The sequence below is a fragment of the Fragaria vesca genome, linkage group LG4 (genome assembly GCF_000184155.1).
Source record: "Fragaria vesca subsp. vesca linkage group LG4, FraVesHawaii_1.0, whole genome shotgun sequence".
Taxonomy (NCBI): domain Eukaryota; kingdom Viridiplantae; phylum Streptophyta; class Magnoliopsida; order Rosales; family Rosaceae; genus Fragaria; species Fragaria vesca.
The window spans coordinates 22,677,096-22,689,251 of record NC_020494.1 but is presented as its reverse complement, the minus strand read 5'-3'; the positions used below and the strand labels follow the sequence as shown (position 1 = coordinate 22,689,251).

The following is a 12,156-nucleotide window of genomic DNA, read 5'->3' as shown; positions in this document are numbered from 1 at the left end:
GCATCCTTGTCGTATCACAATTTGTTTATACAAAAAGATGACTGCCGAATAGAATTATAGTTCGACAGATCTGAATCAAATTGTTGAGGGGAAAACAAGAACAGAGCACACGAATAAGGGATCCGAGGATCAGATCTGCGCCTGAGGATCATCCTCGTCAGATCAAGAGTTGAGCTCTGTTTTGGGATTGAGACGAGGTTAGACTTCTGTTTGGATGAGGGAGGGAGGTGGTCACGACCGAAGTCCATGTAGTCCATGTAGGGTAGGGTCAGGGATCGAAATACCGTATCCGATTCAAAAATTTGAATACTGAATATCTCCGTACTTGTCACTCGTTATCCCCGTATATCTCCCTGTTAGGGTCGAATAACCGTGGGTACCCTACCCGCTGGAGATTATTGTCATCTTTAAGTCCATGAAGGGAAATTGAAAGGATAAATTACAGAGAATTGAAAAAAAAATAAATTAAAGATTCATATTCATTTATTGAATAAATCTTACAAATGAGGAAGTCTGCCTTATATATATAGTTATTCGACTAACCAACCCTAGTTACCCGATAACAAGAGAACCCGACCCGAGTCCAAGTAACAGCCCATTTAGATAAATCAACACATAGCCCAAGATGATACAAGGGTACAACGTAATGGTCATAACTGAATCCGCTCCGCTATTGTCTGCGAAATAAGAACTTAAGTTGCTATAGCACAATCACTATGCAGGCACCGTCATTATTATTATCACATAGAACACCTTTTACGTAATCATTTAATTACAATTAGTGATTTCTATATGCTCGAAAATAGAAGGAGAAGCAAAAACTTAGAAGATAAAGAGAATTCAAATTTACATTATAATTTTTTCTAAACTGCATTCCCTCTAATATTCATAAAACACCTATTATTTGTTCATCATCTATCTTTGTTTTTATCATCACTCTTTCCTTTAGTATCATGTTTTAGGTTTGGTTGAGTAGAATGTGAATGTTCAGTTATAAGTCATATGTGAGAATTGGAAACTCCATTTGAGAATGATTTTAATTTCAATCGTGATTGAAGATCCATAAAATCAAGTTTACGGTATTGGAAGACAACCACCATTGATTGCTTGAAAAGCTTATAAGAACATAAAAAGTTTGTGCACTTTAGCTCATCGGTTGAAGATGAGTTTGTGCTGTAATCCCACTATTTGACACTTTAGCACATCAATCAGAGATGACCTAAGTAGAGAAAAAGAATGATTCCTCAACAAGGCGCGCTAGTCACTAGAGGCGGCTACAACGGTGTAACTGCAGTTGCACACATTGCACAAGTCTCCATCTATGTCCTTGAACATCACCATGTAATCGACCGAGCTACCGTGACAATAACAAAAGAGCTAATTGCAGGATTCGATGTCTTTCAAAGCCTCGTATGCCCCGCTAGTATTTAACAAGTATGCCTAATCAACTCTTGTATCATTTTACAATTGCTTGAATTTGAATTGGAACCCAACAATGTCTTTAATTTTGTTTGATATAGAATTAACAAATAATTAGTGCCAACTCAATATGTAGTTGATGAAGAGGAACATGTGTCATTATATATCTTTATTTTGACATATGTTATCTACTCGTAAGAATTTTGTTTTGACGCAGTAACAAGAAAAATATAAGAAGATGGTATGTGTAGTTTAGAAAATTTGATAAACAGAACAAAAAAACTGAGAGTATGATTTATCGAGGTGGAAAAGCGAGCGAAGATTATCCGTAATTCTTAGAGAAGCGAAGATGTATTAAAACTGAACCAAAAAAAAGAGAGGTCAAAGTGGACTGTGGCGGGGCACTCCACGCGTCGGCTCCGTCCAATGTGAAAATAGGGGACACCTACCTTAAAAGGAAAATAAAACATGAGAAATAAGTATTATCCACGTCTTCCACATTTTGAGGCCTTGAATGCCGAAGCCCTCCCCCACTAGGCCATTCGTCTCGCTTTTTCCTAGTCGTCTTTCTCATTACCTCTGTTGTTTCTTGACCCTCTTTTACATGGAGCCTCTCTCACCTCCCTCTCAATTCAATTCACGGTACCAACAGCACCCCAAGCTCTCCAGACTACGTTTCTGCTAATCCCCCCAAACCCAATCTCATCTCATACTCGTCATTCCTGTTATCTGTTTCTGCTTGTTGATTCCATGTTTACCAATGCAATTTCTTATGTCCGCATCTCAATTACGGGCTGTGAGGTTATCTACACCACTACTTTTTGATGATTTTACGCTCCGTGTCCGCGAGCTTCGAGCTCTCGCAGTCCCCCCTCCACTGCCCATGCGGAAGTTTCGCCAATACTATAACCACTCTTTCCCTTCCGAGAAGAAGAAGGAAGCAGCTGCTTATCGCCGGTTTTCGGCGTAAAAATTCTTGGAGAAAACTAGGGTTTACTGCGTGTGCTATCTCCCCGGATGGGTCCGGGTCTAATATGAATATAGAGATTGCGAATTCAACTAGAAGAGCTGCCAAGAACTTGGTGCTGAAGCGTTTTTCGAGTGAGTTGGATGCATTAGATGCTGAGTCACAGGTTCAGATGGGTTCAAATTTCACAAACTTTCAAGAAGACCCTTTTGTAGATAAGCTCAGGACTCAGCTGGGAGTGATGCACCCAATGCCGTCGCCGCCGATTAACCGGAACATTGTGGGGTTGTTTGTGTTCTTCTTCTTTGTTGGAGTTGGGTTTGATAAGTTTTGGACTTCGAGGAAGAAGAGCAAGGTGGGAAGTGAGGATGGGCCTAGGGAGGCTTGGCCGCAAGTGCCGACGAGCTTCTCATTATTTTTGGAGAAGGATTTGCAGAGGAAGGAGTCGGTGGAATGGGTGAACATGGTGTTGGGGAAGCTGTGGAAGGTTTATAGAGCCGGGCTTGAGAATTGGCTCATTGGGTTGCTTCAGCCGGTTATTGATGATTTGAAGAAGCCTGACTATGTTGAGAGAGTTGAAATCAAGCAGTTTTCGCTGGGGGATGAGCCATTGTCTGTTAGGAATGTCGAGAGGAGAACATCGCGTCGTGTCAATGATCTACAGTGAGTTAACATGCTTGAATTCACTAATGCTTGTGTTCTTGTTTGATGTGAGGCTGTTTAAATGTGTCATATTCTGATTACCCCTATTGTTATGTGGAATGATAGATAGTTTGAAAGAATGAAAGTATGATACTGTCTGGTTTAATCATTACTATTGGTAATAGTTTTGAAGTAATTTGATCATCTTAAATATGTATGTGGACATTGGAGTTGGAAACTCAATTTTCGTGCTGACTTTCTATGTCGATACGATACACCATTTGACATTTGGTTATTCCTTTACTTCATTCAGGTACCAAATAGGTCTACGTTATACTGGTGGTGCTCGTATGCTGTTAATGCTTACACTGAAATTTGGCATTATTCCTATTTATGTGCCAGTCGGTGTTCGAGATTTCGATATTGATGGAGAGCTTTGGGTCAAATTGCGGCTCATACCAACATCGCCTTGGGTGGGAGCTGTTCAATGGGCTTTTGTCTCACTTCCCAAAATCAAATTTGAACTGTCACCATTCCGCTTGTTCAACTTAATGGGTATGTCATTAGTGGTTTCCTGACTTATTTTGACTTTTAATATGTGATGTGCCTGGTAGGACAATAGATTTGATAGAGTAAAGAGAAGATATACCGGTGAAAAAAGTAAGGGAAGATTAGGGTACTGATGGTCAGTTGTGTTCTGTGGTAGAGTGGGAGGTGAGGAAGAAATGTTGTGTGTCAAAGCATATGTATATTGTTGTTAATAGAATCAAGTATACATTAATGAAGAAGTTTAGAAGAAAGAGCCAGAATCCATGTTTTCAAGAATGATTCTGATAAACATGATTTGAAACAAAACAGAGGACTGGAGGGCTAACGAATTGCCAACCAAGTAAAACTTGGAATTCCCTTAGAAGATTATGTTATTTATAACTGACAACAGATTATGATTGCCAGTATGCCATGCATTACCACTTCTTATGTTAAGTAGGCAGATAGTCTAGGCTAGAACTGTTTATGCAACGGTTTACAAGTATTCTGTCTGCACCTAATTCTTGGCAGACAGTTTTTCCAAATTATGTCAGCAGAACAGAACCCATCTCCCATAAGTATTGACTTTTAGTTTAATTGATCACTTATAGAGATATTAGTTTATTTAAAGCTTTCATTCTGTACAACCACTCACCTCTGAATCACGAGGAATACTGTAATCATCATACCGTCATCCAGTTTACCATATTGAATATTGGTTATTTATTTTTGTATTGTTTCAATTTTAAGAAATCATCATATGCTGAAGATACTGATAGCTGCTTATTCTCTTCTTTGTGCATGCTTTGGGTAATTTCAGCAATCCCTGTTCTGTCAATGTAAGTGAAAGCTGTCTCTCTCTCTCTCTCTCTCTCATTCGCTGTTCTTACATCTAATTTTTGACTTATCTATCACTATTTTAGTTGTGTGTAATTATCTATTTTTACGTATGCATGATGCTCGTGTTGAATAAGTTGAAGTGCTGATACAATAGTTTTCTTTGTTTTGTAGGTTTTTGACTAAACTTCTCACAAAGGATTTACCTAGACTATTTGTACGCCCCAAAAAGATTGTTTTGGATTTCCAGAAAGTAAAAGCAGTTGGCCCTGTAGGAGATGATTTCAAGTCAGGGGACATGCAAGAAGGAAACAAGGATTTTGTTGGAGAATTATCAGTGACCCTTGTAGATGCTCGGAAGCTTTCCTATGTCTTTGGTAATGCATCGCTTCCTATGTAGTTGTGCTGCACGAGGAAATTAAATGTACTATGATTTAGTGAAATTATATTATTTGACTTATTAATTTAATTGCTTTTCTTCTGACTGCCATTAATTTGAACAAAACAGAGGAATGTACTGATCTCCTTGGAGGAAGCTTTTGATTCCTGTATGTCTTTTAAGATCCCATAATTTAGTTGTTCTTATCTGTTTCAGGCAAAACAGATCCATATGTTACTCTGAGCTTGGGGGATCAGATTATTAGAAGTAAAAAGAACAGTCAAACTACTGTTATTGGGCCTCCTGGTGAACCAATTTGGAACCAGGTGAGCCTACTTCAAGTCCGGCTTAATCTGCCGTCGGGAAAACTCTGGCATGTGTAATCACTAATTGTGTGTTTGTCTCTGCTTGCAGGATTTTTATATGCTTGTAGCGAACCCTAAAAAGCAAAAACTATACATCCAAGTCAAGGATTCTCTTGGATTCACAGACTTAACTATTGGTACTGGAGAGGTACAATATCTTATCCATAGAAAATTGAATTGGTTATGTGATGGCATGGCTAGATAGTACATATGACTGGATTCATGCATCCACTGTTTATCATGAAAAGAGATCATACTTGGATAAAACATAAGGCATTCATGGGGCAGGGGACAAGGGTTGCGAGCTTGAGAAGTCCTAAGAGCACAAGTTTATACACAACTGTATTTTACTATTGCCTTCCATCATTTTCTATAAATAACTTAAACAATGACATTTCTAGGTTGATCTTGGATCTCTTCAAGACACTGTACCAACAGACAGGATTGTGGTACTCCAAGGAGGTTGGGGGCTGTTTAAGAAGAGGTCTTCTGGTGAGATACTACTACGACTGACATATAAAGCATATGTTGAAGATGAAGAGGATGACAAAACTGCAGTGGATCCTACTGATACTGAAGATGAAGATGATGAGTTGTCTGATTCTGATGAATCAAGTGCTTATGAAAACGATAAAACCGAGTCTGCTAATGAAACAGACAAAGAATCCTTTATGGATGTTCTAGCAGCTTTGATTGTGAGTGAAGAATTTCAAGGTATAGTGGCAAGTGAAACAGGAAACAGCAGGGTTTCAGACGATTTCTCCAATACAGCCTCAAAAATGTCAAGATTACGCAGTATTGATGCAGAATCAGTGCCTCCAAATTCTAGTAATAGTTCAGAAGGTTCTCGAGGTACAGTCTTTTATTGTGATCACTTCTATGTTAACTGAAGTTTGCAATTTAACAAAACCAATATTCTAATTTGCAGGCTCACCCTTATTTTGGCTCGCCGTAATTACCAGCATATCAGTACTAATTGCTATCAACGTTGGTGGTTCAAGTATTTTCAATCCTTGATACATCCGCGTTGAGAAGAACCAGTGCTTGTTTTTGATCCAAGTAATACGGGAATCCTTCTTCACTTTTCAATTACTTTTCATTGAATTCATTTCATAGCTCATTGGTCAGATTTTATGAAGAGCTGCCTTCATCAATCTGCAGGGTCGGCAATGATTTATGGTTCCTCGAAGGTTGACATGCACCAAATTGTTAGTCTACATACTGTATATTTGTGATTACTGCAGAGGAATGTTCTATCAGGCGGGAATTTTTGTTTTTGTTTTTGTTTTTTGAGCCATAGCAATTAGCAAAGAGGAAATAAGAATGTTTATAAGCCAAGTGTTCATATACCAATATTTCTCAGCTGTTACAATCGAACAAGGGACATGGTTCTCATTACCAAACAAGCTCAAAGATAAGATAATAGGAATGGTCGAGTGGATCTGGAGCAAAAGCTTGTATTGGATTTGGATCCACACTAATTGGTGATTGTGGTACTAGTGGAGATGCCCATCTTGGGTTAATTTTTTATATTTTGGGTCACGAGTGACCGAACTGTTATTCTATTATTGACTCATTAAGTATCTGGAAAGCTTGCTGATAATTGAACATTTGACCCCATAGCTAATTCCTGTACCAGAATCCTAACAATTTAGGTGCATCAATTTATTTTATAAAATTAAATTAAAATAAACAGGAGTAGGAAAAATGTATTTAAACCTGTAACCAAAAAAATAAATTATAATTAAACCACAGTCACGTTTTTCATCTCCAAAGAAATTCCACTCATGGTGTAGGCTCCATCAAGAACTATGACAAAGAGAGTACTATAACAAAGAGAAGACCACGTCTTAATCATGAAATATTTGAAACGCTTACATCTTTTACTTAAAAATTAAAAACATTTAATTCTATGCGTAAAAAAATAAACAAATTTAACTGCTCTTAACGTATGATACTCTTCTAGTCTTGTTAGAGCATCTCCAACAGCTTCCCCATTTTCTTAAATTTCTCAATTTTAGGGAATATAGAGCTGTTTTTAGGTCCAACAGCTTCCCCATCCCATTTCCCAAAATAGGGATGAAGAAGAAAAAGAAGCCTTCATTCCCCAAATTTACAGCAAAGTCTTCCTTCCCCAAAATTAAATTCTTCACGTACTCCAACAAATTTAAAACAACAATAAAATATTTGATTGGGTAGTTTATTGTTACAATGAAATATGTAATTTTTTTGTTATAATTCATGATGATATATTATATTTTATTGTTGTATTAAATGTCAAAATCTTCAAAATGGAGAAGCTGCTGGATTTTGATCATAATTTTTTTGGAGATTTTAGCTTTTGCTTCCCCATTGTAGAGAAATTTTGAGGAAACTGTTGGAGATGCTCTTAGACATGATACAATTTATTATGTTTATTTTGTTGTCGAAACCGTTTTCTTTGATTTCCAATTCATTGTTAGATAGAGTTGAATGCACATGCATAATTTTTGAAAATCAAAAAACTTGAACAACAGTTCAAAATGAGAGTTAGCACTTAAACGGGAAGAAAAAAAAAGAAGATCAAACTCAAACGGGGACAAGAAAATATCCCAAGTATCTTCACAGGAGAAAAGAAATAAAAATGCCACCTACCTGAATCAGATTTGGTAGAGAGATCTGCCAGCTATTAGTACATTTCTGCGTATCTCTCCACAACATTTCCGAATGGGAATTGCTGGAAATAATACGGTTACTTATTCGGGGTGATTCAGATTAGTAAGAGGAAATGGTCCAGAATCCAAATGGTGTAAAACGTACCAAATTAGCATTTAGGATAAAAATATGACCCACGTATGGTTTGGTGTGAATAATAATTTCAAAAATGAACAACTAGGCAAAAAAAAGAAAAAATAAGCGAGAACGTGAATGACAGCGAATCCTATTGGTCAGGGATCTTGCTTTGATTGGATCTGTCTCGGGCTCTTCATGATGCTTGTCGTTTTACACTGATTTAAAAAAAAAATTCAAAACTTTTTTCTCATTGAGAATTCCCATTAAAATTATATAATAAATAGAGAGTGGACTCATCCCGCTTCACTCTCTCACACTCCTCTTGCTTTGGGGTCATGTCTGTTTCTCCTCTCCACTTCTGAACTTACTCCAACACTCTGCTTTGAGCTGTTCAGGTACTCTCTCTCTCCCTTTCTCTGTCTATCTGAGTTTGAGTTCTGATTTGCTCTTCTGGATTTGGAGTTTGAGCTTCTATGTGTGTTATTGGGGGACCATTGATTATGTGCTGAGATCTGTTTGGTTTCTGCAAAAAATGAAGTCAATTTAGCTTTGTAAATGGGGTTACAGTGAGCAAGAATTAATCTTTCAAGTTATGTATATATATCTTGTACTCTTTTGTATGAAAAATAGATCTTGGATTTCCATTTATATTCTTGTTGTTGTTTTTCAAGGTTTGGTGGGTTTAGCCTGGACTTTTTGCTTAATTCAAGAAAGTATATTTATCACTCAAAAACACAATAGTCTCATTGCATGTTTATGTATAGTCTCTCCTGACTCTTTATGATCTGTTTGAATGCAATCTTTTCAGTTGATAATTGCATGTTTTAGACAAAGACAGTAGATCTTGAAGAGCTTCAGTTTCTTTTCATGTTTCAAAACTTTTCCCTGAAAAAAGATGCAACTTTTTTCTTAATCATTCACTTAGATGACTAAGCCTACCTCTTTTCCTTTTTTCCGATCAGAAAGAAGTCTTATTTCATGCTGGTATATATAGTTATGTTATGTGTTTCTCATGCGTTGAATATATACTGTAGAACATTTATTCTGAGACAGTGAAAGCTTTCGAGGTGGTTGCAACTTTCTATCGATTTTGTTTTTGACAAAACCAAGGCTTCTGTGTTTTTTTTTCTCCACTTGTTTTAAAATGAGGCTGAAGGTTTTTCTTTTAGCACGTGGATCTCCAAGGTGTTGGATTTTCAATCGTATCGTTTAACATGAAATAATTCTGAAGGGTTTTACTGGTGATTGAAAGCAATGAAATGTTCTCATTCTGGATGAAAAGTGACACTTTCTTGTTAATTGCCTATCAGATCTGCATTCTTCGTTAACTTGTGATTTGTGAATATTTATATGCAACTAGCCTCACAATTGTGATATAACACCAGTGGCATTTAACTTGTCATGTTCCTAAACTAATCTGTTAAAGGAAGTTTAATATCATGATAGAATTACGAAATTTCTGGTGATTTATAGCAATGCATTATAATAATCTGGATCCTTACTATCTGTTCTATATAAGCAGAAGAATGTAGTCTTTTTATAAGGCCCTAGTTCAGTTGTAATTTTGGTTTCTGGTAGAAGATGAAAAGTCTATGTTGCATTCATGTGGGTGTTTTCTGAAGAACCAGTTTTGCTGAAATTTTTCGTTTTGTTTTAGCATTCATTTTCTGAGCCTGATGGTCTGTGTTTTTTTTTTGGTGAGTTTTATGAATTGTGCATTTGGATTATACTTTAATGCATTCTATAACTCCTAATGACTGTTAGTCCATATTCTTTTTCTTTTCTATTTTTAGTGCATGGGTTATTAAGTTGGAACTTAAACTCTGTTTTCGTTTGTGTTCATTTGCTTCCAATTTTTTTCCCTTTACCTCCTTTTGTGTATTATTGTTAGTTTGGTCCATGTGTTCCACAAGTTATAATTCAGAAAGTCTGAAAGTTACATAACTGGTGCACATATGCTAATGAGAAATTACTTTTCTGTACAGCAGAAAAGCCATCGTCTCTCCTCAAAATGTCTGATGATCTTCAAGCACCATTGCGTCCAAAGAGGAAGTGGCACGTGGTTGACTTTTTGGTTCAATTCCGATGGATTGTTGTTATCTTTGTTGTTCTCCCCGTTTCCTTCACTATTTACTTTATGACATACCTTGGGGATGTAAGATCTGAGTGGAAGTCCTACAAGCAGCGTCAGAAGGAACATGATGAAAATGTTAAGAAAGTAATAAAACGTCTCAAAGAAAGGAATCCAAAAAAGGATGGTCTTGTTTGCACAGCACGAAAGCCATATATTGCTGTTGGAATGCGGAATGTTGACTACAAGCGAGCTCGTCATTTTGAGGTCGACTTGTCTGCTTTCAGGAATGTCCTGGAAATTGATACACAGAGAAAGATTGCCAGAGTTGAGCCCTTAGTCAACATGGGACAGATCACTAGGGTAACCTGCCCTTTGAATCTTGCTCTTGCCGTGGTTGCAGAGTTTGATGATCTTACTGTTGGTGGTCTCATTAATGGTTATGGGATTGAAGGAAGCTCCCACATCTTTGGGCTGTTCTCTGATACTGTTGTGGCTTACGAAATTGTTCTAGCAAATGGCCAACTTGTCAGAGCCACCCAGGACAATGAGCACTCTGATCTTTTCTATGCTATTCCATGGTCTCAGGGAACACTGGGCCTTCTTGTTGCTGCTGAGATCAAGCTTATTGACATAAAGGAATACATGAGGTTGACATACAAACCGGTAAAGGGAAATCTGCAGGAGATTGCACAGGCATATAGTGATTCTTTTGCTCCCAGATTTGGTGGTCTGGACGAACCTGGAGCCATCCCTGAAAAGGTTCCAGAGTTTGTTGAAACCATGATATATACTCCAACAGAAGCTGTGTGCATGACAGGGATATATGCTTCAAAAGAAGAGGCCAAGAAGAAGGGGAATGTGATTAACGAAGTTGGGTGGTGGTTTAAACCCTGGTTCTACCAGCATGCACAGACAGCACTCAAGAAAGGGGAATTTGTTGAGTACATCCCGACCAGGCAATATTACCACAGGCACACTAGGAGTATCTATTGGGAGGGAAAGCTTATCCTTCCATTTGCTGATCAGTTTTGGTTTAGATTTCTCTTGGGCTGGATGATGCCACCAAAGATTTCTCTGCTCAAGGCTACTCAAGGTGAAGCCATAAGAAACTATTACCATGACAATCATGTCATTCAAGACATGTTAGTTCCTCTTTACAAAGTTGGGGATGCTTTAGAATGGGTTCACCGTGAGATGGAGGTAAACATTTCCTACCGATGACCAAAAGATGTTGTCTTAACTAGAGTTCTATGTAGCATGTTAAGATCTCCAATTTGTTATTAATGTTATCTGTTGATTCTTTTTGTAGGTGTACCCCATATGGCTCTGTCCTCACAGACTGTACAAGAGTCCTGTTAAGACAATGATCTACGCTGAACCAGGCTTTGAGCACCAGCGCAGACAGGGAGACACACCCTACTCTCAGATGTACACAGATGTTGGTGTGTACTATGCACCAGGACCAGTGCTGAGGCGCGAGGTTTTTGATGGCGCAGAAGCAGTTCGCAGGATGGAGAGTTGGTTGATAGAAAACCATGGGTTCCAGCCACAGTATGCTGTGTCTGAGCTGGATGAGAAAAAATTCTGGACTATGTTTGATGCTGGGCATTATGACCACTGCAGGAGGAAGTATGGTGCCGTAGGAACATTCATGAGTGTGTACTATAAGTCCAAGAAGGGAAGGAAGACCGAGAAGGAGGTGCAGGAAGCTGAGCAAGCCATCCTTGAGGAGCCCATTGCCGAGGTTGACGAGCCAGTGGACTAGTGATTTCCATGCATTGCGGATTCTGTTAGGAGGAGTTGTTGGTTTTGCTCCCCTGATTTCTAGTTCATCGAATTAGTAGTTTCTTTAGCTATCCCCCTTCCCAGCCTCAATTAATGCTGTAGCAGCAGCAGCTGATCTTGTTGGAGCGTTTTTCATGTTGGATTACTGAGACTTTGAATGTTTTAATGATTTAGACTGACGTAAGTTAGTGTTACTTTCTCTTTCTATCTCTCGTGGTCTGTGGTTTTTCTGGAGAAAATTAGCCTTAATAAATGATAGTAATTCGCTATTGATTACTTGAATAGTATCATGCTGTAGTGGTTCACTAGCTGCCTTTTCTCCTTTCAAAGTACATTGCTTGGTATAAGCTTTCTCATTCAAACATGCTCCAGTCTTCTTTTTTTTTTT

The 12,156-nt window shown here is 38.0% G+C and overlaps 2 protein-coding genes across 2 annotated transcripts; both read left to right on the top strand.

The window, feature by feature from the left end:
* Positions 1-2,185: 2,185 nt before the first annotated feature.
* On the top strand, positions 2,186-6,590 carry LOC101295997 (synaptotagmin-3-like). The gene is made up of 8 exons (XM_004297708.1): positions 2,186-3,049; positions 3,342-3,583; positions 4,377-4,395; positions 4,568-4,770; positions 4,989-5,098; positions 5,187-5,285; positions 5,539-5,989; positions 6,066-6,590. The coding sequence occupies exons 1-8, from the start codon at positions 2,244-2,246 to the stop codon at positions 6,152-6,154; spliced, it is 2,019 nt and encodes a 672-aa protein (XP_004297756.1). The 5' UTR covers positions 2,186-2,243; the 3' UTR covers positions 6,155-6,590.
* A 1,630-nt stretch (positions 6,591-8,220) lies between these two features.
* Positions 8,221-12,051, top strand: LOC101295708 (delta(24)-sterol reductase-like). The gene is made up of 3 exons (XM_004297707.1): positions 8,221-8,304; positions 9,895-11,183; positions 11,293-12,051. Exons 2-3 carry the CDS (start codon positions 9,921-9,923, stop codon positions 11,746-11,748), a joined length of 1,719 nt encoding a protein of 572 aa, XP_004297755.1. The 5' UTR covers positions 8,221-8,304; positions 9,895-9,920; the 3' UTR covers positions 11,749-12,051.
* Positions 12,052-12,156: the final 105 nt, after the last annotated feature.

What these genes read in the sequence shown, in the direction of transcription:
- LOC101295997 (XM_004297708.1), top strand. Translation starts at nt 2,244, where the DNA reads ATGATTTTACGCTCCGTGTCCGCGAGCTTCGAGCTCTCGCAGTCCCCC. An exon ending in CGTCGTGTCAATGATCTACA is followed by an intron (nt 3,050 to 3,341) that starts GTGAGTTAACAT and finishes TACTTCATTCAG; the next exon opens with GTACCAAATAGGTCTACGTT. An exon ending in GAAGCTTTCCTATGTCTTTG is followed by an intron (nt 4,771 to 4,988) that starts GTAATGCATCGC and finishes TATCTGTTTCAG; the next exon opens with GCAAAACAGATCCATATGTT.
- LOC101295708 (XM_004297707.1), top strand. Translation starts at nt 9,921, where the DNA reads ATGTCTGATGATCTTCAAGCACCATTGCGTCCAAAGAGGAAGTGGCAC. An exon ending in GGGTTCACCGTGAGATGGAG is followed by an intron (nt 11,184 to 11,292) that starts GTAAACATTTCC and finishes TTCTTTTTGTAG; the next exon opens with GTGTACCCCATATGGCTCTG.